This window comes from Psammomys obesus, unplaced genomic scaffold, assembly GCF_907164565.1.
Source record: "Psammomys obesus unplaced genomic scaffold, mPsaObe1.curated_primary_1811, whole genome shotgun sequence".
In the NCBI taxonomy this organism is placed as follows: domain Eukaryota; kingdom Metazoa; phylum Chordata; class Mammalia; order Rodentia; family Muridae; genus Psammomys; species Psammomys obesus.
The window spans coordinates 2,767,049-2,794,022 of NW_026585587.1; the positions used below are offsets into that span (position 1 = coordinate 2,767,049).

General features: G+C 36.5%; 1 protein-coding gene across 2 annotated transcripts in view; it reads right to left on the minus strand.

Moving 5' to 3' along the window:
• The window catches only part of Akt3 (AKT serine/threonine kinase 3), a 211,775-nt gene that overhangs the window by 39,300 nt on the left and 145,501 nt on the right, over positions 1–26,974 (minus strand). For both annotated transcript variants that reach the window (XM_055608722.1, XM_055608711.1), the window contains exons 9-10: positions 18,198–18,320; positions 4,172–4,300 (exon numbers count right to left, since the gene is read on the minus strand). In XM_055608722.1, coding sequence (XP_055464697.1) covers positions 4,172–4,300; positions 18,198–18,320 — 252 coding nt within the window. The remainder of the gene's footprint in view (positions 1–4,171; positions 4,301–18,197; positions 18,321–26,974) is intronic.

Consider the following 26,974-nt stretch of genomic DNA (forward strand, 5'->3'; position numbering starts at 1 on the left):
AATAATAATAATAATAATAATAATAATAATAATAATAATAAAGCAGGCAACAGAGTCCATGTCAGACACAGCACCTCCTCCTGCTCCCCTTACTAGGGAACCCACATGAAGCCTAAGCTGCCAATTGGGCTGCATAATGATCACTTTTTTTCTATAAATGTGTCAAATTTTCAATTAATGAAACACTATGTAATAATTATAGGTGTGTATAAATCTGCTTTTTAAACATCAGACCTCTGTTAATACTTTAAAAAAAAACACATGCAGGGGCCTGCCAGTGGGATGTTTTAGGAGGTAAAAGTTCTTCCTGAAAGTTTGACAACCTGAGTTTGAGTTCCAGTAACCACAAGATATAAAGAGAAAACGTGTACCTGAAGGCTGTTCAGACTGCCACATGTACATGGCAGCCCATGCACACACAGCACATATATAAGCATCTATACATAAAATAATTAAATGCAATTAAAATGTTAAGTATGTAAAGATCACTGCTTATTTGTCTTAAACAGAAACTGGTAAGTTCTTGAGTACTGTGAACCCTTAGAAATGATGAAACTCTTTGCATTCAGTTTTTGGTTTTTGTCTTTGAGTTGATGTTCGTACAGAAAACAGTATCTTTGTTTCTTAGGAGATCATCTGCTTCAGAAATGAGATGTGTTTATCTTCTTTGGAATAATTTCTCCTAACTGCGACATCACTAATTTTGGTATTCTTAATATGAATGCCATCATCCATTACAAACGTATAGCAAGGGCAACTGAATGGCAGAGAAACAATTTGTTTGACATGACATTCACAGAAACAAAACTAGTCCAGAAAGTATGACTGAATAAACAAAAACATTCTTTCTAAAATTGTACTTAATTCTGCCACAAAAAAACCAAAACTGAATTTTAAACTTTACCCTCTATAACAGAGAAAATTACATATTTGGCAAGACAATATTTAGAAATGTGTTATCTATACATTTGAATGTTAATTTAACTACTAGTTTAAAACAACCTAACACTATTAAGTCAACATGCTAGTACACACATAATTTTTCTACTTTCTATTTTCTCTTGAATACCATTTCCTGTTGGGCCATCATTCAAATAATTAACGAAGAAAAGTAGGCTTTATGGTCTAGCAACCCTAATCAGAATCTTGATACTCCTGGGAAGTACAGAGGAGTAATATTATCAAAATATATTATTTACATAGATGCAACTCTCAAAGAATAAATAAGTTAAAAAACAAGAACCCTGTACTACTGCTTATCCCACATTGCCTCCTGGTTGTATACGGATTGTTAAGATGAGAAATGAGTTCTAGTATGCTTCATGTTACCCCAAATTCCACAGGAACAAACAGACTGATGGTTAGTAATAGAAATTCTACTCATCTGAGGAAGCTCCTTCATTTGTAACATCAGCTATAACAGTCTTGCTGAACTCTGAGGGGTACCCGTAGGCTAGTTCCAGTCCTTTCTGGCTGCCCTGTGTGCAAAACTCTTCCTCTGGGTTGGTTTCCTCCTTCTTAGCAGTCAGATATCTTGAGCTCACATCCCTTGCCCTAATCATCTCTCTGGGGAAGCGTCTCTTACCCAAATACGACTGAAATGACTCCCATTTCACATGCTCCTCCGTAGTGGGAGGTAGAACCTATGCCTGCACCACTTGAGCCTATGAAGGTCTACAACTGCTTTAAGGAATATGCACATGACCAAAGTGATGTGGATCTTATGGGGAAAAAAAAGGCCAGGAAATGAGATGACACATGAATGATCTCAGCAGCATTATTCATAAAAGACAAACTGCTTAACACACAGAAGAAACTTAAAAGACAATCTGCCCAGGCAGAGAGCTCAACATGCAAGGTTCTACATCATATAATTGTATTTGCATGAAATGTTCAGAAAAACTACAAAGAGATAGTAGATATGTGATATCCTAGAGAGAAAAAAATGAGATGCTAATAAAAGTGACATCATAACTGGAATGATTAAAACATTTTGGAATTAGAAGTGATAGTTGCTCCTTCTTCCAATGTCCATCCCGTTTGCCTTTCTGATTGATCATTTTACACAGGGTCCTCCTTCTAGCTCACCTTCTTTAGGTGTACAGATTTTTGTAGGTTTATTCTATGTTATATATCTAATATCCACTTATAAGTGAGTATATAGCATGTGTGTCTTTCTGTTTATGGAATATCTCAATCAGGATGATTTTTTCTAGTTCCCACTGTTTGCCTGCAAATTTCACGATTTCCTTCTTTTTAATTGCTGAGTAGTATTTCCATTGTGTAAAAGTACCACAATTTCTGTATCCATTCCTCCCCTGATGACATCTGGGTTGTTTCCAGGTTTTGGCTATTTATTTATTACAAATAAAGCCACTACAAACATGGTTAAACAAATGTCCTTGTTGTGTACTTTAGCAAAACAGGACAGGAGCCTACCACAGAGGGCCACTATCTAACATTGTGTCAAAGCAGATACTGAGACTCATAAACAAACTTTGGGTAGAGTGCAGGGAATCTTAGGTAAGAAGAGGGAGATAGTAAGACCTGGAGAGGACGGAGCTCCACAAGGAGAGCAACAGAACCAAAATATCTAGGTACAGGGGTCTTTTCTGAGACTGATATTCCAATCAAGGACCATTCATGGAAATAACCTAGAACCCCTGCTCAGATATAGCCCATGGCAGCTCAGTATCCAAGTGGGTTCCCTAGTAAGGGGAGCAGGGACTGTCTCTGACATGAACTCAGTGGCTAGCTCTTTGATCGCCTCCCCTTAAAAGGGGAGCAGCCTTGCCAGGCCACAGAGGAGGACAATAAAGCCAGTTCTGATGAGACCAGATAAGCTAGGGTCAGAGGGAAGGGGGGAGGACCACCCCTATTGGTAGACTTGGAGAGAGGCATAGGAGATAAGGGGGGGAGGGGGGACTGGAAGGGGAAGAGGGAGGGGACTACAGCTGGGATACAAAGCGAATAAACTATAATTAATATAAAAAATAAATTGTGATAGTTGCACAACTTTAAATATTTTTAAAAGTAAAATGTTGCCTTTAAATTTATATGGCATGTGAACTGTATCAAAATAAAAACAATATAAAAAGCATTTTTAAATGAAACTTTTCACAGTTAACTAGATTAAAAACAAAGAAGAAAGAGGGAAGGATGGTTAAAACCAAGGTTGCTTCTAACTTGTTCTTAGGACATTTGCTGTTAGATCTCTAAGCCAAAGAACCCTGGCCATCATGAAGAAGCCTACGCCACAGGGAGGCTCTAAGTGTCAACAACCTTAATAACATGTCATTGGACACCTGGCAGCAGCTGTCAAACAAAAAAGTGAAGCTGCTTCTAGATAATTTCAGTCTCTAAGCAGCTTTTCTGTTGCTAGGTCTTTCGGCTCAGGCCACAGGTGAGCAGAAGAGAGAGAAGTCACTTGTGTGGCCCCACCTGCATTCTTGATAAAGGACTGTTCATCACTCAAGACCCGTGTAGGCTATTCCACAGCAGCACTAACTGGCACACTTAGGAAACCTACTACATCAAACTACATCATTCCTTTATCTTCCTTTCTTCCCTAGGAACTGAAAGCCTTATGTTATATATAGTTTTTATTATATTATGTTGTATACATATATTAGTCTCTGTCCAATAGAATTTCTTCAAAAGTACAGTCACTTTCTATCTTTTTCATAAACTGGTACAAAACCTCCACTTCATCTTTCTTTGTGAACTACAAAATGTAAGCAAGTCATTTTTTCAGTTTCCACCACAAAACAATTTCCGGTAGTTGAACACAAATACCAATAATCACTATAATCTCTGCTTCTAGGTAAAATCCAAGATAGTTTATAAAACAATAAATATGCTTGCAGAAGTTATTCAATTATCCTCTTTTAATCAATGAAGTAAAACGAATATAACCAATAAATAAAATATATAGGCAAGAAAAATAAAATTTAATCTACTTTATTAAAAAGATATGTGCTTACAAACTTTAAAATTTAATTTTCATATGCTTGTAGCCATAAAAATATTCCATTAAATGAGTTAAAAGCAAAATCAATTATTCTGATAGAAATCTTGTTACAAAATAGTGAATACTGCAACTTGGCAAAAATATTTAAATGTTTTGAGAAACATTAGTGTTATTTTTCATGTAAACGGAACTTCTGCCTACCTCTGGTGCAAGATACTCTGGTGTGCCACAGAATGTCTTCATGGTAGCTGCATCTGTGATCCCTTCTTTGCAAAGTCCAAAATCTGTAATTTTTATATGGCCATCCTTATCCAGCATCAAATTCTCCAACTGTGTGTGAGAACAGCATAATTAATTCTATCAGCTTCAACAACAAGAGAACAGTTTTAAAAGATGATTAATACAGTACTGGAAAGAGACATGGCTGTAGTTAATAGAACTATTAGTCCTTGCATAGCATATTACTTCACATGTAAAGTGAAGGCTCATTTATCAAACATTTGTTAAAAAACTTGAAACGATATAGAATATCAAAGTCAAACATATAATCCAAATGTTATAAACTTGGAGTCTCTGAACCCAACTTTATCCAACCATCTATTTGGTATTTAACTGATAGATACCAAAGAGAACCATAAAGATTTAACCACTGGCAAAATCATTCATCTCTAAAGAAAAATTATGAGATACTCAGGGATCAAGAAGTTTTGCAAAGCCAACATAATTAAAAATATCAATGTTGCCAGGTGGTGGCTCATGCCCTTAAGCCCAGCACTCAAAAGGCAGAGGTAGGTGGAGCTCCTGAGTTTGAGCCCAGCATGGTCTACAGAACAAGTTCGAGGACAACCAAGCCTATGCAGAGTAACCCTGTCTTGAAAAACAAAAACAAAACAGGAATACCAATGTAGTTAACCTTCCCATTTATATCACAGCTACGACATCATCACATGGAGATCTGTGTGGACTGAGATGTGATCACACAGCCTTACATAGAAAAAATACACAAAGTGTAAAAAGCACCTTAACAAGGTGAGGGAGACTTTATTTAAGGAGTAGGTACTTACTATCCTCTTTAATTATGATAACACTTCAAAGTATTTGTCAGAACTCTGAAGTTAATACAAATTGTAGAGGATCCCACATATGAACACAAGTAACTTACGCACTAGTCATATGAATATGCAGACAACATATTCTGTAATATGGTCATGTGTTTTATATAGTCAAAGTTGTACGTGAGCAAGTTGTGTTCAAAGCAGAGACCACACCAAATAGCTCTTCTTTTTAAGATTTATTTTATTTATTATTTATACAGTATTCTGCCTGCATGTGAACCTGCATGCCAGAAGAGAGCACCAGACCTCATTTTAGATGGTTATGAGCCACCAGGTGGTTGCTGGGAACTGAACTCAGGACCTTTGGAAGAACAGCCAGTGCTCGTAATCTCTGAGCCATCTCTCTCCAGCTCCCAGAAAGGTCTTCTTATGTAGTGCCTTAACAGACAACTTGACTGAACTGAATGATCAATACATTCCAAACACATTATAAGTATGCACTTCACAATATACTTCTGTACAACTTGTCTACAAAAGGCTACAAAGAACCCTAAATACACCACTGAAATATTTTTCAAGAATGAAGCTGTCTTATCTAAAGTCAGATACACTGGCTTGCATCTTCTTTCCTTTTTCTACCCACCTGCAACCTGGAAATGAGGCCTCGTTTGCACAGATAGCACTAAGACCTAAATATTACCTCTAACCAGAAACTTTGAGAGTGTCTCTTATTCTTTTCCCTGCTGTGGTTGATCTTTTTCCCAAGCCTCTTCTAAACACACTCATCATCCATCCTCCTTTAACTTGATACCGTTAGAAAAGTATATTCTGAAGCTCAGTTGCCTTGTTGAATTATATTCCCTGTTCTTAATTATTTTAAAATGTATTAGTACTAATGTTAAGTATTGTTGATTAATTACCAATTAATTGTTAAGTTTAAAAAGAATTTTAAAACTCTTCAATAAGATCTTTTAAAATAGTAATAGCTTTTTTCTATACATATGATATTTTTCTTTTATTATAAACATTATTTTATATTCTGTTTTTAGTCCCATCCCACCTCGCCTCCCAGTCCCACCGTCCCAACCCCACCCTCCCTGTCTCTCCATCCCCATGCCCCCATTCCTTAGAAAAGTGGAGCCCTCTGCCCCTTCTGGTCCATCACAGCTCATAAAGTTGCATCATGACTGAGCATGTCCTTTTCCCTTGTGGCCTGGAAAGGCAGTTCTGCCAGGGGGAGGTAATCCAAAGGATGGCAGGGAAGTCATTGTCAGATGCAGTCCCTGCATTCCTTACTTGAGGACCCAGTGAAGCCCAAGCTGCCCATCTACTAAATCTTTGGTCCAGTTTCTGCATGGTCCTAGGTTGATGCTTCAGCTTCAGCAAGCCCCTATGGGCCCTGACTAGTTGGCTCTGTTGGTCTTCTTGTGGAGCTCCTGTCATCTATAGGTGCTTTTCTTTATCTTCCATTTCTGTATAAGACTCCCTGGGCAATGCCTATGTTTGGCTGCGAGTCTCAGCAATCTGTTTTGGTGCACTGTTGGGTAGGGCCTCACAGAGGACAACTCTGATAGGTTCCTGTCTGAAGGCTTAGCGGAGTTATCATTCACAGTGCTGGGTTGGCACTCTCTCTGGCATTGGCTGGACATTCCTTCAATCTCTTTTCTATCTTTATTCCTTCACATCTTTTAGGGAGGGTAAAATTTGGGTTGTTTTTGTGGGTGAGTTCGAGTTCCCCTCCCTCTACTAAGAGGGTATCATTTATCTGTCTCCATGGCCTCTGCTACTAGAAGTATATGCTTGAGCCCCTCTCATATATTTCCAGGAGCCTACTCTGACCTACATCTCCAGCTTGTCGTACAGATGCCCCCACCCTCAGTTTCTCTCTTCTCTACAGGTCTTCTGTCCCCCTGCTCCCACTCTCCCCAGGCCTGATTAGTAATAGCTCTTAACGAACATAATACACACTGAGGTTGGAGGTGTAGATCAGGGGGAGGGTGCTGGCCTACCAAGTGCAAGGCCTGGTTCAGTCATCAGCTGGTGGTGGAGAAACACATGCCATAGTGCACACTTCTGTGAAAGCTCAAATAATAAATAGCAATTAGAAAGAAAGTGAATAATTACATTCTACTGTAAACAAAATTTAGTTTTGCGTGCATTATATGTACCAATTCTGCTTATATGATTTATATGCAGAAAGCAGTCTTAAAAAGAAAAACACAACATTATTTCTCTGCATCTTAAAAAAAAAACTATTCTGTATGACTAGGTACAAAAATAACATAAAATAAACGTTTCTTCCTAAATAATGGGTAAACAACTAGGAATAGCACTTTCTCAAGATCCAGCCATACCACTCCTAGGCATATATCCAAAAGAGACTCAAGTACACAAAAAGAACATTTGCTCAACCATGTTTGTAGCAGCTTTATTCGTAATAGCCAGAAGCTGGAAACAACCCAGATGCCCCTCAACTGAAGAATGGATGCAGAAATTGTGGTACATCTATACAATGGAGTATTACTCAGCAATGAAAAATAAGGAAATCATGAAATTTGCAGGTAAATGGTGGGACCTGGAAAGGATCATCCTGAGTGAGTTGTCCCAGAAGCAAAAAGACACGCATGGTATATACTCACTCATATAAACATAGAACATAGGATAAACCCACTAAAATCTGTACATCTAAACAAACTAAGCAAAAGAGAGTACCCTAACTAAAATGCTCAATCCACATCCTGAAAGGCAAAGAGGATGGACATCAGAAGAAGAAGAAAACAGGAAACAACCTAGGAACCTGCTACAGAGGGCCTCTGAAAGCCAGAAGAAGAAAACAGGAAACAACTTAGGACCCTGCCACAGAGGGCCTCTGAAAGCCTCTGCCCTGCAGACTATCAAAGCAGATGCTGAGCCTGATAGCCAACTGTTGGACAGAGTGAATGGAATTTTAGGTAAGAAATGGGTAATAGCAAGAGCTGGAGAGGATAGGAACTCCACAAGGAGAGCATCAGAACAAGAAAATTTGAACACAGGGAACTTCCCAGAGACTCATACTCCAACCAAGGACTATTCATGGAGATAACCTAGAACCCCTGCACAGATGTAGCCCATGGCAGTTCAGTGTCCAAGTGGGTTACATAAAAATGGGAAGAGGGACTGCCTCTGACATAATCTGATTGGCCTGCTCTTTGATCACCTCCCCCTGAAGGGGGAGCAGCCTTACCAGGCCACAGAAGATGACAATGCAGCCACTTCTGATGAGAACTGATAGACTAAGATCAGAAAGGAGAGGAGGACCTCCCCTATCAGTGGACTTGGGGAGGGGCATGCATGCAGAAAGGGGGGGGGAGGGTGGGATCAGGAGGGGAGGAGGGAGGGGCTTATGGGGGGATACAAAATGAATAAAGTGTAATTAATAAAAGTTAAATAAAAAATTTTTTAAAAAATCCTGAATTGCTGTAAAAACAGAATAGTTTCAAACATCTGAAATTAATCCAGTGTTCAATCTTAATATCTGAGCTGGCCCGCTGATAACCCTGAAATAATGTTAGCTATTACAACACAGAATGTAAAGTCTGGTAGAGTCTTCACTCAATTTTCCACTTGAATTTTTATGATGTGGTGACTTAACCATGTAGAGCTTCTCTGAAGGTTCATGGATATCCTGGACTTTCTTTTTTTTTTTTTTTTTTTTTTTTTTTACTACAAAGGGCCAAATTGGCTATAGACTTAGGCTCACTGAAAATGAGAGGGTAAGCATCTGCTATCAATTCATTTTATTGGAGTATTGGTTTGTTGTATTATTGACACACTAGCTATAAAGTTTTCTAGGCTTCTGGGAGGAGAACAGTGATACAACAATATCAAATGAAGCATAGTCAGTTGTATATAAAACTTACTGTAGAAATATTTTCTTAGAGTTAATATTCTCCATAAAGATGCCTTAATGTGCAAATGATCTAAAAATTGTTGAACATGAACCATTGCTGAATTTTAAAGCTTCCAATATAGTTGATATAAAATTTCCTTGATGTATTAGGACCCTACCAGATGACTGATAAAATTTACCTATCACTTTTCCAATAGATGTTGAGCTACCTTTACATAGAGTTCTCCGACTGTATTGCAGTTATGATTGCTAGGAAATAGTACCACCCACAGAATTTTTCTCCCATTATTGTACAGATTATTAGATATGTATTGTACCACACTTGAACATTAGTCTTGTAGTAACCAATAAGGAATTTTTCTGAAGAGTTTTTTTGATAAACTGTATGCTAATGTTTGTCTGTTTAAGGTCTTACATTGCTGTGAGTTTCTGAGCATGGTTCTTGATGTTTCGGTTACTGAAGTGAGATCTGTTTATTACTTTTTTATTTTTTAATTTTTTTTGTAAAATAAATGGTTTGACCTACAAAAACAATAAAATTTTCTACTGATCTCAAAAAAAAAAGAAAAAGAAAAAAAGAAATTGCCATGAACTTTGCATGCAAAAAAAAAAAATCCTGAATTGCACCAGATTTTATACCCTCATTATCTCATCTGAGATTCACATCACATATTAATAAATGAAGAATTGAATGAAGATTAAGGTACAAGTTAGACAAACACAGAACAAATACTGTTCCCAGCTGTCCCACGAGTCAGTTCTCGGGCAAGTTGGTAACCATTCTATTTATATTACTATATCAGCCTCATTTTAAAAAGTATTACAATGATGTATTTAAAATGGGGTAAGTTTAAGGATGATGATGATGATAAGAAAGGGAAAGGAGTCGTAGCAAAGGGTCATAGGAGCACACTACATGAGAGGGAGGAGACAGCAAAATGACTAGACTATCAAGTGAAGCGTGGGGCCTTATGTTAAAATAGACCTCTGCTCCCTCTCATTACTGAACCCTGACACACTGATTTTTTTATGTGCCTAATTTCCATTTGCCCACAGTGGTAAATAACAGTAACAATCTGAACTGAGGGTTTTAAACATTCAATGAGATGGGTAAAGAAGAGTAAAAACTGTAAGAATGTGGCAATCATTTGTTAATGATGGAGAATTTAGTGGCTTTTCTTTTAAAAAATCTTTTTGTTTGTTTTGAGAAAAAAGTCTTGCTATGTAGCCCCTATTGTCCTGAAATGCATTATGTAAATCCATGTGGCTTCAAAGGCAATGTTCCACCCTGCTAGCACGGCAGGTGAATGTCACCAGGCTGGGTCATTTAGAGGATGATTTTTAAGTTATCAAAATGTCACGAGGACTCCTGAGCAATACTATTAAAGAGCCAAATTCAGGGAAATTCAGCCAATTCAAGTCACGGGTTTTGTTAAAATATCTTCAGTATGTAATAATTTTAAATAAAATAAATAAAAACACTTCCTGTTTTGTCAGTTAGTAATTGTACATATCTACTTTCATTCATCAATTACTTCTCTTTATCTAAAATTTTATTTTCTGAAGGACAAAAATCACTTACTATTAATGTATAAACAAATAGAGACAATCACCTTAGAACATATCCCCATATTTAAAAAAAAAATCAATCCTGATTTATCTCATAACAAGATGAGTCAGGGAGTAATGTATAATCTTATTGTAAGTATCTTACCCAAGATCCACTAATGTTCTTGTAAAATATATAAACAAAAACTATTTGTGGATAGTTCATGAGTCTATAGGATCCACAGCTTCACTTAATCACAGTCCAAATATACCTAAACATCTGAGAATCACTGCCTCAGAAATTTTAATGTCAACAGTGTGGGTATTAGGTTAGATTTTTAAGACCCCCTTCTACTGCGTAAATAAGGAACTAAAAACTTACAAATGCTCTCTCTTTGACTCTATCCTAAATTTCATCATTTTCTTCCTCATAAATCATAAAGGCAAAAGCATTATGGTCATTGTTCAAGCACTTTCAATTTTTAAAATTTCAAGGGCATCTGTTTTACCTCCACAGTAAACTTTCCAGATTAAGAATGTGGTGGTAGCTTGCAGTTAACACAGCTAGCAAAAGCAGGGATGAAGGCAAATTGAAAATGTATGCAATGATTATAAATCAAAAATCTATACAATACTATCTGTATTACTCCCCGGTTATTATTAAAGGTCCATACTTTGGGCTGGGAGTTATTAGATACAACACCTTACAGAATTCCTACGCCAATAAGTGGCAACATTTGTGGCAAAACATTATTTGATTCTATGTGTATATGAAGAAATTGTAGACTTAATATCTTTTTTTTTTGAAAGATACAGTTAACATTTATTGGTTTATAGATAGAACCAGTCATCTACAGAAGAATGAGATGATTAAGGAAACCAAACAAAAGAATTAATTTCTCATTCTTTTTAGGCAAGAGTCCAGCATCGACACCATTATTGGCATCCAGTGATGCCCTTTTAACATTACTGATACTGAGGTCCTGAAAGCTTAGATCATGAACTTGTGATTGTTTCAACCATGAAGCTTATTCCAACCAATTACCACAGTAGTATGAAACTACTATAGCAACACAGAGAAAAATGGGGAAATGTAAAATAAATTAGAAATACGTAACAAATTCCGCATAGAAGGAAATAAAAGCAAAATGGTAAAAGAGCATCAGGATGAAGATTATAACAAAGCTACCAACCTAAGTGTTCTAGAAATAACACCAAGGAAGAAATATATTCAGCTACAAAACTGTAATTCCTGAAAGGTAAAAGCAAAAAGATAATCATGCCAAAAAATGTTATACTGTAAAATTGTCACAATATACTTTTCTCTTACAATGTGATTACAGGTGTGGCGGTTCCACTGGAAACTGTATAATACCGGCATCCAGACCAATGCTTCCTTCTATTTAATTCTGCTTGAAGCTTAATATCTTTTTTAAAATTTTTCATGGTGCTGGGGACAAAAAATAATTAAGAGTCCACCAAGAAATAAGCTTCTTTCTGTTTTACTGGTGCCTAGAATAAAACATAAAACTAAACTCTAAACTTCTTAGCTATCCTTAATCAATGCATCCCAAGATTTTATTTATCACAATAATGCTAAAAGTCTAAAATTTATGGCACAGTACAAAGTCAGTGAAAAGGCTGTCTGAGAACCTCAAGTTTAGGCATTAAGAAGCCTCAGGAACAAGGAGGTAACAAGGAATTCCTGCTCAATACATTACAGATCTAGGTGACAAGGATACATCAACACCACCAGATGACAGACTGAATGAGCATGGGATTGAGTGTGTGAAATGCTCATCCTGTCCTGGAGGTGCCTCTGAAGGCAGGGAAGCCATTGCTTAAACACAAGTGTGACATTTTTTGTAGTACCACAGACTGGGAAGATCTGTTCTAATATAGGACAGACAAAAATTAGAGAGGATAAACAAATAGATAATAGATAGGATGATAGGCAGGCAGGCAGACATAGATCCATCCATCCATCCATCCATAGAAGGATGGATGCAATACAATAAATAATTTTCATCATTCACTTTTACACCTCACTTTAGCACAGATGCACCAAACTCAGTTTTAGAGACCAATATTGCCTATGGCCCAAGAAAGTAAAGTTCTATTCTGCACAAGCACATCTAGGTTTCTGTGAAGCCAGACAGATACTGACATGTCATAAGCTGACCTGTAGAAACTGAATGAGCATGGAGCCTAGTGAGCAGAAATACTAAAGAGATAAAACAAAACAAAACAAAACAAATGCACAATAGTGGCAGAAACTCTAGCCTTAGGTTACCAAGAGATCTGAGAATGCGTTACATAAAAATAAAGGGCATAGCTCAATGGCACAATGGTAATCGTAGAGGTGGAAAGCACTATAAAGTCATTGGCTTACATTTTCTAGAAAGGGTGAAATGCAGAATTACAGTACTGTAAAAAGTGAGAGTTACATGGGCTGGAGAGATTGCTCAGTGGTAAGAGCACTTGCTCTGAAAGAGTACCTATGTTTGATTTTCAGTACCCACACTGACTCAGCTGTCTCTTAACTCCAGTTCCCAGCGATTTGACACATTCTTCTCCTCTATATAAAACTAGGTATGCGTGTGGTGCACAGACATACACACAGGCAAAACACCCAAACACATTTTTTAATCATTTAAAGAAGTAAGAGTTAGAGAAATCTGTCTTCAAGACAGCATGAAATCTCGGCATGAAACACACACACACACACACACACACACACACACACACACACACACACGATTATTTCAGAAGAACAGAGAGCTTATGAAAACTACATAGTCTGTGGTAAAAGGACAATTGTGGGATCTCTTATTAGTATTCTAATACTCTGTTTAGATAAAAATAAATTAGATATTAAAAAACATTATACAGTAGCAACATACCTATCATTCTATCCCCTCATAATCACTAAGAGAAATTAATGTCTAATTCTGGGACCATTACATTTACATTTGCTTATGTACATCTTTAGCCTTGTCTGGTCGTGGACAGCTATGGTCATTATACATAGATAGTGTACTTGTAATTAAGGACTATGAAAAGTCTTGGAAGAGATGTCTTCAAATTTTTATGGTATCCTAAAATAATCAGTTTTAATTATGTAACCTAAGTATTTATTAAGGACATCCTTAATAAAACAATTTTGTATGACATTATATATTAGTAATTTGAGTGTTACTTTCTAAAAACACAACAAATATTTTAACAATTATTTGTTATTATGAAACTAAAAAAATAAATAAATAAAGTATCCTAAGTTAATATGACATGAGGCTTTGCTTCCAGTCATGACTGGGAACATTACAATAGGAAGAAATCCAGGAACCGGAGACTGTTGAGTGTGTAAGAGCACTTGATCACTGGAGTCCAAGCAGTGGAAGGAAAGAACTGACTCCCACAAGTTGTCTTCTGCTCTCCACAGCATGCCAATACACATACCACACACCCACTAACACACTCTCTAAAAATAGTTACCAATTCAGTGTAAGATCAGGGTCCACTCAGACAGATCAAAATGAGTTCATAACTAAATTGTGTGGCTGGGGGATAGGTCTTTTTTAAAACAGGGTCTCACTTTGTGGCTCTGAATGTCCTGGAACTTACTGTGTAGACACAACCAGCCTTAAACTCAGAGGTCCACATGACTCTGAATCCTGAGTATGGGGATTAAAGGTGTGAGCCACCACACCTGGCCAAGAACCAGTTTTTGAGATGCTTCTTTAAAATCATCTAGTATCGAAAATAGTCTTTCTAATATTTTCATAAATTTTAGATTTATATAAATCTAAGGATCTGGGGAGTGGAGTAATAACCAGCATTTCACAGCACTCACTAGCCTTCTAAAGGCCTGGAGTTCAGTTTTCAGAATCCACACTAGGATGGCTCACAACCACCTGTAAGTGCATCTCTGGGAGATCTGACATGGCCTTATGGTATGTGTGAGCACTCACAGACATAGACACAGACACACAAATAAAAAATTAAATATTTAAAAATAAATATAAGGGCTGGTAAGATGCTTCAGGTGGTTACAGGGCTTGCAATCCAAGTCTGGATCCCCAGGACCCATGGGAGGTATAACCCCAGTGCCCCTGCAATGATATGGGATGTAGAGACAGAATTTCTGGACTTAAGATCCACCTAGCAGGGCACAGGCAATAAAAACAGGAGACCTTGCCTCAAACAAGGTAGGTGTAGACTGACACACAGCTGATGTCCTCTGATTTCCAAGGGTATATCACGGTACACACATCTATTTAAATACACTAAATGCACATGTGTACATATCAGAAAGGTTTTTAAAATAACTATACATAGCCTAATCCATTTTCATTTTGTTATCTAGATTTAATTTTGATTCTAGGAAAAAATGTCATAAACAAAAGGACACAGACAGGAAAGAGAACTTGTGGTGCTGTACTATGCACCTTAGCTGTCCTTTAAAGGCTTCATGCTCAGACTGGTGCTGTTGCAGAGAAGAGAAAGGAACTTGTGGGGCCTTTAAGAAGTGGGGTCCAGTGAGAACCCTAGTCCCTTGGTCCACATTCTTGAGGGGAGAGTGAGTGTGCCCTTTCCCTTCTCTTTGCTTTCCCACCAATGAGTTAAACAGGTTTTTCTGGCATGTGCTTCCTCTAGTGCTATGTGGCAGCCTCACATAAAAGGCCTAAAAGCAAAAGGTCCACCTGATCTTAAAAAAGAATGGAATCACTCAAACTGCAGGCTAAAATAAATCCCTTTTCTTTTTAAGTTAAGTATTATGCTATCATAACAGAAAGCTGACTAACACAACTATGTTCCAATAATCTTACTGGTGTCAATTTAGTGTGTTACTTTAAGTAGGTAACGTGTTTTACACTTGCAGAACATTGTCTCAGATATATACAACAGCTCTGAATTTCTGTGATCCTTCCTAAATGATCCCATTTTGTCATGGATAATCTTTTGAACTGTGAATGCAAATAAGATGCATACAAATTTTAAATTTTGCTTTCTTAATTATGTATTTTATGACAGTCATATGCTTTCTATCCTATTCCATTAAATTAATGGAAAAGTTTGAGAGACTAGAGAACAGACTAACTCTAACAGAGTCTAGAGACTAGACTAACTTTAACTCTGGTAAAGTTAGAGTCTGCTTATTCTAACTGCATGACAGGCATTCACACATAAAGAACATGCATATATCTAACATCAAGGAATTAAATCTAATTTTATCATAAATTATGTGGCACCAAAACTTTAATATAATTCATTTGATTAGAAATGTTAGTAGACAATACTAATCAAAACCTTCTTGATTGGTACATTCAATATCAATGTCAGCACTCAAATGAACAATCTTCTTTAGATATCTATAAACTAGTTAATTCTATCTACCACAACTAACTGTTTTGGATTTACCCAATATTTCAAAACTATTCTCATTTCCTTAACTACAGGCTTCTCTCCCTTTTTGTTTCCCATAAGTAGGGCTCATAAGCACAAGTGGTGAGGCAAACAGTAAACTCATGAAGAGTTAATTTCTAAGTATATTTAGAAAATTATTACATATTGTTATGTTAGGTAACTAGGTTTTTTTAAAGCGTCTATACATAGACAAATATAAAGGTGCTGAATTGTCATCTCTCTAATTCTAAAATACACTAAACATGACCATCTGGTGGATCTCCTTTTGACACCTGGACATTTAGCCACCCTGAACTATATGTTCTATAGCTCACTATTTTAAGTCCAGTATCTTAATCCTTCACTAAAGTTTTAACTGACATTACAACAATATAAACTACATTTTATTATTGCTGTACAAAATGATATTTTATAAAGCAGTTACTTCTTAAGACAGGTACTTATAAATGAGAGTGATAAGAACATCTTGAAACAAAATAGGTACCTGTTTACATAATTAGATAAAAATTAAGAGTTATACATGGTTTTATATAAATGAGACAGGAGTAAAAAAATAACTGTGATTTCTTAAAAAATAGCCCATTTTATACAAAATGGAATTCTAAAAAAAAATTGCATATAACTTCCATTTCTACAAATCAGATTATCCTTTAAATGAACTAGGTATATGATCAATAAAGCAACTGTTAATCAAATTTTAATAGGCAAGCATTACCACAAGATTTCCATTTTCCTCTACATACTGGGATGGTAGGCAAGCCCACTGGGCTAAAGATACACATTTGGTAAGTGTGTATAGTGTTTGTATGCATGCACATGCATGTGTTAGAGAATCTCCTATAAAGGTGCTAAATTGTGCCATATTTCAAGTTCTAAAAATAATCAATCTAAATACAATCACTTGGTTAATTTGTATACCTGTAAGAACACGTGGAAACTGGAAACTGACACTAGGATTTCAATCACTTCTCCACCTAATTTCTGAAACAGCACTGAACCTGAAGCTTGCCATTTAGGCTAACCTGATTGTCCAGATACCTCCCAGGATGTCTTCACTCTCCCAGGGCTAGAGCCACAGAACTATATGACCACGCTTGGCTTGTATGTGGGAACTGAAGTCAGAACTCAAGTCTTCTCACTTGCACAGCAAGCACTTTACCACCAGAGCTATCTCCCAGTTCAATATTGTTACTCCGAGGCAGAGTCTCACGAAATTGCCCAGGGCAGCCTCAGATCTGTGATCACACTTCAGTGTTCCAAGTAGGAGGAGTACAGCTGGACTACCACTTCTAGCTTCCCTACCCTAACCCCAGCACCGGGTGCCTACGTCCTGGGATGGAACTCAGTGATATAATTAAACTAGGCAAGTGTCCTTCCACTGAGCTGTGATCCCAGCCCTGTGATTTACAATTTAAGGAAGATGTTAAAATGAAGAATTTGTCAAAATTATGTCATGATTAGAATCCTTAACAAAGCCAACCTTATTCATAACTGTATCATAAGAATTATCATTTGCTTAAATGCTCTCCTTCAGAGAGCAGTAAACTATAGTATGAAAATCAAGTCTAACCCACCGATTGCTTCTGGAAGTAATGATTGTGGAAACAGCCAAATATACAGTTTACATAATGGCTGGAGGTGCTTTTACCTTTTATTGGATTAGCAGAATGGTTCCAATAAATACTTGACAGGCAGAAAAAGCCAAAATATTTACTATCTTGCCTTTCAAGGGTGCTCTTATTCTAGCTATTCTAAGGGCTACTCCCAAGAGCTCAGAGACAACCAGCATTTTATTACCAGCATGATGAATACTGGGCTCTGACAAATGAAAAACTAAACAAACTACTGAATTAATAGAAAAATATGTGAGAACTATATTACTATCAAAAAGTTAACAGTACGATGAAAATGGACATTTTCCTTCCAGTAACCTTGTTATTGAAGCACCTTCATAAACTTTTCAGGATGTTTGAAGACAATAATCAACTTGCAAATTATATGACTTTGCCTCAGACATTTGCTATTTCTATAATTATGGTATTTACAGTAAAATGAAATTACTCTTAGAAGATCTGTATTGCACAGTCAAGAGAATTTTTATATACCAAAAACCAAAAACATAAAAGAACCACTTACATATTAGTGACTGAAATTTCAGATCAACTACAGCCAACAACGTTCCTAAGAAAAGTGTTTTTCTCAAAACTGTGTAACTTTGTAATTACTTTGTTTTTCCCTACAGTCTCTGAAAAAAAAAAAAAAAAAACAAAAAAAAACAAATTTTGATTACTTTTTTTTTTTTTTTTACCTTGAGATCACGGTACACAATCTTTCCAGAATGTAGATAGTCCAAAGCAGAGACAATTTCTGCACCATAGAAACGTGTGCGGTCCTCAGAGAACACCCGCTCTCTCGACAAATGGAAAAACAGCTGCAGGGTAAACAGCAGGGACAGGATTGTAATAATTACTGATTTAGTGGGGGAAATTAACACAAACATAAAACACCTCTCATCACCATATTGTGATGATAGATAGTGTACTCTCAGTGGACACTGAGCACTCTAAGACAGCAGCTGGCTTATCTTTTGCAGGTTTCCAAGGGGAAACTGCGAGCTGTTAAATCAGCGTTTTAATCAATACACCAATCTTGTTTAAGGCATTCTGCTTGCTACCCATTTAACCTTCAGGTACCAGAGGAAAAAGTATGCATCATTAGATTGTACTACCTTCTAACTATACTGCTGTTCTACTCTCACAAGGAATAAATATTGACATCAAAATAAATGAACACAGGCATGGATACGGTATTTTTATTTAATTATTTAAGTTATATTTGATTTCAATGAAAAAAATATGGATTTTACTTTAACTCATTTATGTGAGCTAGTTATAGCCTACAATTGTTATTTCTCATATTTTTAGAAATACTTTCAAATTTGAAATAACATTTCCTGTAATAAGAAATCTCAAGACTTTGAAGTTTTACATTTAACAATGTCCAAACTGGACTAAAAGGCCTCTATCATGACTGATATGGTTTGTAATATATAACCCTTTTCATTTGAATTTTAACTATGATTTCCTATGATTACGTACACTATAAACCTATTCATTTTCTAGTTAATCAAAGGTACATCAACAGCCAGAAAATATTCACTGGGCACTTACTGTGACCACTAAATTCTAGCTTTATGAAACTGTAAGTCCTATCACTCAGTGAATAATATCCATATCTCATTTCTCAGAGGATACAGTTCAGAGGGATAGTGTTTGTCTATCACTTTCAAGGCCCTGTGTTCCATTCCCAGCACCACAAAAAGCTAAACAAACAACATTATGTATATCATAAATAAAAAATATTAGAACAACAGACATCAAGAAGCAGATCTGAGGAACTATGAACTGTTTATTAGTTTTTGTTTGAAATTTATTATAAAATCTGCCACGACTGCTAATTTAAATGATCTCTGCCTCATATAAATATAAGTACATAAGTTTGATTTTTAGTGTTTGCATAACACATATTTAAGACAATTATGAGATTAAAATATGAATTATAAGAAAATGTGCCTGATCATAAGATTAAAAATATGTAGGGCTGGTATACACATCAGAATCTAAGATGATCCTGAGTGAGGTATCCCAGAAGCAGAAAGACACACATGGTATATACTCACTATAAGTGGATATTAGACATATAATAGTTTAAAAAGTCAAAGAAGAATTGCTGTGGAAAAGAAAGACATAATAAATGAAGTAAGAATCCCATAGACAGCTCAGTCTCCATGGGGGTTCCCTAGTAAGAGGAGAAGAGACAGTCTCAGACATGAACTCCGTTGTCTGCTCCTTGATAACACTTCCCTGGTGGGGCGACCTAGCTAAGGCAGAGAAGAGGATACAGGCTGTCTTGATGGGACCTGATAGGCTAGGGTCAGACAGAAGGGCAGGACTTCACCTATCAGTGGACTAGGGAAGAGGGATAGGAGAGGAAAAGGGAGGGAGGGGGGGACTGGGAGGAGCTGAGGGAGGAGGCTACAACTGGGATACAAAGTAGGTAAATTGTAAATAATAATAATAATAGGCAGGAAGATGTCATGGTGAGTGCTCAAAACATTTCTATGACTAAAGAGAACTAAATAAAAAAATGTGCCTTACATTATAAGATCAGAAAATAGCTGTTTCCATATAGATCACTGTGGCCCCCTCCCTCATCTCCTCCAGGTCCCACCCGCCTTTCCACTCTCTCCTCCCATGCCTTTCTCCTAGTCCACTAGTATCTGACAGCCTCCTGGTGAGGCAGAGGGTGGTAATCAAAGAGCAGGCAACCAAGTCCAAGCCAGAGACAGCTCCTCCTCCCCTTACTAGGGAACCCACATGGAGACTGAGCTGCATATGGTCTACATCTCTGCAGGGGTTCTAGGTTATCTCCATGCATGGTCCTTGGTTGATTCATCAGTCTCTGCAAGCTACCCTAGGCCCAGATTTTTTGGCTCTGTTGGGTCTCCTTGTGGAGCTCCTGTCCCATCCAAGTCTTTCTATCTCCCCCCTCTTCCATAAGATTCCCTGCACTCTGCCCAAAGTTTGGCTATGAGTCTCAGCATCTGCTTTGATACTCTGCTGGGTGGAATTTTTCAGAGGCCCTCTATGGTAGGCTCCTGTCCTGCACCCTGTCTTCTCCACTTCTGATGTCTATCCTGTTTGTCCTTCTGAATGAGGATTAAGCATCTTTTCTAGCATCCTCCATGCTATTTAGCTTCTTTAGGTATATGGATTTTAGTATGTTTATCCTTTATTATATGGCTATTATTCACTTATAAGGGAGTACATACCATGGGTGTCCTTTTGCTTCTGGGATACCTCACTCAGGAAGATCTTTTCTAGTTTCCACCATTTGCCTACAAATTTCATGATTGCCTTGTTGTTAATAGTTGAGTAGTATTCCACTATGTAAATGTGCCATCATTTCTATATCCATTCCTTGGTCGATGAACAAACTCATGTGACAACACATGCTGGAGAGGATGTGGGGAAAGGGGAACCCTTCTCTGTTGCTGATGGGAATGTAAACTTGAAAAAACCACTTTGGAAATCAATCTGGCACTTTCTCAGAAAATTAGGAATAATGCCACCTCAAGATCCAGCTATACCACTCCTGGCCATATTACCTGAAAGATGCTCAAACATATAACAAGGACATTTGCTCAACAATATTCATAGCAGCTTTACTCATAACAGCCAGAATCTGGATACTTAAGAACTATAAGATCAAAAAAATTGTAAAAAAAAAAAAAAATAGTATCTGCCATGTTGAGTCTAACGTGCCAGTAGTGTCAACGGGTGCTATGATAGCAATGTTGCTGCAATAGTATTTTAAGTGTCTAGATTTCTTAAAAAAAAAGTTAATTCTGCCACTGGCTATCCAGTGGCAAAAGAGATATAGGGCCTCTCTAAATTAATATAATGTATTCAAAATTCTATATCTTTTTTTGGATGATATAGCTACATTTTGTCTGCCAGCCAACTTCCATAAAAATATCAGCTCAAGTTTTATAAGAAGAAGAACTCTATATTCAGAACTCACTGCCATGTGATGTCTACTTTTGCTACTTTATAATTTACTTTTGTAAGGACTAGCAGTGGCCTGTAGCTGTCTGGAGGTGAGGATACTGCCGGAGTTCTCTTTCCCAAAACATGTTTCTTGGCTTGGTTTAACACGGCTTTCTTAATTTATGGTCTAAGTTTCTGGATCATTGTTCTTAGTGTCTGTCCTGTAGTTAAACCAACATGTCAACCTAACATTCATTAATGACTATCAATTATTTTAAGGCAACTCTGTAGGGCACTAGGACTAGGAAAGGGGGTGGGGAATACAATAACTCCTAAGACATACTCTCTTATTTACAACTCCACCTATGGTAAGGGCTCAGAGTATGTACTCATCTCCAAACTCATTAACTATGTTTAGTTTTCCATATAGCAATCAAACTACAACAAAATGACCAAAAAAAAAAAAAAAAGACATAATCCTCATCATTTAGGAATTCTAGCTCAATGATGAAGATGCATTATATTCACATAAACAAAAACAGCAAGTGGTAATGCATTCTGTGATGTGGATATTAAAAGACACTTTGGAGACAGTGATTAATTTATATGATTGGCAATATGTCACAGATAATGTTCACTTAAGTTTTGAAGGATGCTTCAAGTTCACAATAAAATTGTTCACACAAGTTCCCAATAAAATTGTAGCAGAAAACATGGAGTTGTGTGGCTGAAGAAAAAGCCGCATTTAGAACAAGAGACAGGGAAAGAGAAGAGAGAGAGCAGAGATGAGGGGAGGGAGGGAGAAAGGACAAGCTTATTTATGACTTTATATACCATAGTATGAGTTGGAATTCTATTATGTAGATAAGGAGTATCAAAAAACTATACACAAAGGATCATAATCTTAAAAATATTGTTATATGAACAAGAAAAAAAAGGATCCAAGGATATACTCAGGTAAACAATTTCTGAAATTATACAAAAGTTACTCATCCCCTATTTAGTACTCACTGGTATAGAAACCTGCTACATTAAGGAAATAGCATTAATCCACAGGACACAATAACATGCTGAAACATGGCAAGTGCTATAAAAGGCTTTGGAATAATAAGTATTCTGGTGTTTGGGAACACCAGAAGTTATGTTGGATCTTGACGAGTGCTTCTGAGGGCCATCGGCTAAGGAGACCATAAGCACCCATCAGAAGAATCAGTACTCCAAAGGAATTTGAACCAAGGAAGAGATCAATGATATTGAGGTTTTCTTGTGGCTGGCTGAGGAGATGTGGCTGAAAACAATATAGAGGAAAAAAAATGGTGACAGGGACATAGAAGCAATGGGCTTTAATCTGACCTACTGAAATTTAAATATGCAACTGATGTCATATTCCAATTTTAGAATTATAGATACCAAGGAAATTGTTAAAACCACAAAACTAAGTAAAATCCAAAAGAAAAAAAATCAGCAAAACTGAAGGCAGAATCTCAGGGTACCATTTACCTTAGGTCAGGCATAAGCAACAAAACAGGATAGTGATAGGAAGTACTAACCAAAGAACTAACAAACCAAGAACCTGAAGGAAAAACATCAGGAAGAGGCTCAGGAGACAGTTCAGTTCTGTCTGAGATGCTTGAATTACAATTTCAGAACTTATACAAATAGTCCAGCATGGTGGCATGTGATTGTAATCCCAGCATGTGGGGAGGCAGAAACAGGATCCTGTAGATCCCAGGACACACAGACTAGTGTAACTGAGCATCCCTAGGTTCAATGAGCAACACTATCTTGACAGGTAAATGACTCTTAAAGAATACCCAAGGTCGATATACACATAGGAGTGCAGTTACATGAGCACATGTACACAGACGCAAGAGGAGAGCCTGGGGTGTCATCACTTGGGTTCTATGAACCTGAGATACAGTCTGTCACTGGCTGTAATGTTCACAATAGCTCTTGACCTCATAACACCAAACTGCAAAGAGCTCTGATGTCTGTCTTATGACTACAGACAGACACTGAGAAATATGACTGCAATATAGTAACCCCATAAACTGAAATAAACTCTGAGTATATACTATAATCATCATAAAGGATTTTAGAAGTATTTTGGTAGGTGAAAGATACAGAATACAAATGATTATGCACTGTTTTGAAACCACAGTTTTCAATATTTAAGTATGATTTTTGGCATTTTCTTGCTTTTCTAGAGCATGCTTGTGTGTACATGTATGTGTGTGCATGTGCGTGTGTGTGTTTCCTAGTTGCCGTTTTTAAAAGGATTTCCTATGGTAAGCAACTTTTAAGAAATCTAGTTTTTCTTAATGCTTCCTTGATCTGGTTTTCTAGATATTGTCATTCTGTACCATAGCCCTCAGGCCTATAAAAATCATGAAAACTGAGAGCTGCCTGGTCATTGGTTATAATTCTAAGTAGCTCACCATCTTAGACAAAGAGACTTGCTAACTCTTCTTCTGGTGACTTTAACTGAAGTCCTATAATGGTTTAGGAAACTAGTCTAGAAATACTATAAAATTATAACATAAAATGGCATATAAAATAAAGCTCATTTTGCCTTGAACTTTAGATGTTAATGTGCATATTATAATGTAGTTTTCTTGGCCTGGGAATTTTTAGAAACCATTTGGGTGAAAGCAACAGAATTCTGACATAATCTACATAGAGCTTAATAACTCAGATTCCTGGTAATAAAGATATTTATAGACCCACAAATTTAGTAAAAATCAAGTTTTAAAAGCATCACCATGAATCTGAAATACTTTTAACTTAAAAATCACCCAAATCACACCTCCACAAATTAGTAAGTAGAATTCAAATGCTGACTGCCGGCACTTCTGTCTTATGTGAATTTAAAATGAGATGGTTTTGGTTCACAGAAGAGAAAATGCCAGCCAAATAATGAAAAATCCGAATAAGTAAGAGAGGATTTCAAGAATGACATGTAACTGAAAGTCATATGCAAAAACTAAAATGAATTTTATCAAAGACATTAATCCAGACTGCACAAAGTGCTAACAAGCATGAGCAGTAGATAATGGAAACTGTGGGCTTGGTAGTTCCTACAGAAAGGATGTAACACAACACTAACAACTTATCCTATGTGTAACAGGTCAGCATGATTCCACCATGCCATGAATCTCCACTTTTCATGAAATTTGAGCCTGTGAGAGATCACAGGAGGCCAATTTATAGTCTTTAAAACATGCAGAGGTGAAGACAATTTTGGAAAGGTTTAAATGGAAACTTTTTCAACCCTATTTGAAATTACTTTAGTTGTCAGACATCACATTTTATCCTGGGGATATTTTTATAATTTTCATCTAAATTTAATGGTAGCTAAATTACAAAGAATGGCTTTAGCATATTAATAGCATTGTGATTTCTCACATTATTACACTTTAGAAATTAATTATATGGATGTTGCTTTCTGGCCTGAACTGTACTCAGTGCTCCAAGTTTTGCCTATAGATTACCATTTCCTACCTATCTCTCTTCCCTACTCATCCATCCATTTGCTTATTTTTAATTACTAAGTACACAAAAACTGTGTGTATACAAGCTACACTAGAATACACATGTGAAAAGCTTTCCTTCCACCCTATACTAAGTCACAAAGCCAGTTCTAAATTCCAGTGGATAATGAGATACTCACACATACACAGAAAGGTATGTACACATGTACATAATCTACTTTTCTCTCTTCATAAGAGTAGCATAATAGTACTCTCTCGTCTTGCAAAGTCTATATACATATAGACATATATATATACTTTATATACCTAATATACTTAAGCAGCCTCTTAAAGATAACACAGCTGTATAATAAATGTCTTTATCCATATACTATTTGGTCATGCATCTTTATTTCTTGTGATTATAACTACTGGAAATCGAATTGAATGCTTTACTGCTGGAATAAAATACCATGACAAAAGCAGGATATAAGGTTTATTTTGGTTGATAGTTCAGGGTAATACTGCAGCATAGTGGGGAAGTTAGGGGAGCTTGAGGGATGAATGATGAATGCTTGCATTTGATCAACTTTTCCCTTTTATATAGTTCAGAACCACAGCCAGGGAACAGGTCACAGGTCTACTTTAGAGGGTTTGTCTTGCTACCTCAGTTAACTGAAGGTGATTTTCACAGACATGCCCGTGGCCCATCTCCTAAGAAATTATAGAAATTGATCAAATTGAGAACTAAGCATTATACTGATTCCAAAATATATATATATTTTAAGCCAGGCAAGGTGGCAAATGCCTGTAAATTCAGCACTCGGGGAGACATAAACAGGCAGATTTCTGTGAGTTCAAGGCTAGACTGGTCTACAAAACAATTTCAGAACAGCCAAGGCAATACGGAGAAAACCCTTTACAGTGGGGAGGAGGAAGAAACATGGACCCAAAACCCCTTCCCCAGAAAAGATTATCTACATTTTAAATTCTGACAGGTACCAAGATGGAAGTTGCATTACTTTCATTTCTACCTCTATGAGTAAAATTATAACCTTTAGGTGAATGGCTCCCAAATCAGTCCTCCTTTTTTCTTCTAATTCAACACATATAGTCCAAGATAACAGTAAAAACTCTTAAAAAAAAAAATCAACGTTATAGTCTCACTCCAAAAATATTTCTCATAACTTGAGTATATACAATAATTTCACATGATTTCAACAATAATTCATGTGTGGATCTTTATCTGTTCTTACCCATATCCAACAAACTATAGATTCCAGCCCTATCTCCTTCCTATCTCATGGACATCTGACTCAAGTTCCAAGTTCTCTGGACCTGCGCTATAGTTCTCCTCCTGCTCAAGTTTTCACTGTTCTGTGCTCACCCACCAGTGACAACCTGTCTTCTCTACCTGACGTGCTACTTCGGTTTAGGCAGCCCACAAATAAAACCTCAAAAAGCCTACATTTAATGAGGAATTAATTGTCTTGTATGAATTTATTTGTTTTTAAGGCTTATACATTCTAACAGATAATATGCTCACAATAGAAACTACATATTCCTTTATAACAAAGGCAATATTTTAACACATTTAAATAAATCTGTACTGTCTCAACACTCAGAACATGTTTACCAAGTAAATGAATGAAATGTTAAAATAAAATAATTTCTATATCAGATAGCATTTTTGAAAAATATTCTATTTTTAGAATATTTTAAAATATCTAGCAGATATTTATTTAGATTGCAAAATAATATTTAAAAGTCTATGAGATACATTTATTTAATACATTTATTAATATATTATTTAATACTTATTTCTGAAAGTTCAGTATTTAAAGTATTTCGAGTTACTATTTCCTTACATTACACTTTTCCTTCACATCAACTTTGTTCAGAACAGGAAGGAGATAAAGGAAAAGTACTAGTGAAATGATTTAATTTCTCCTCAAATCTGTAAGATTTGTAAAATCTTCATCTCAGTTACTACTAACACATACAAGGGCAAAAAGTTCAGCTACAATGTGTCTATAGAACACACTTTGGCTGAGTTCAAAACAGGT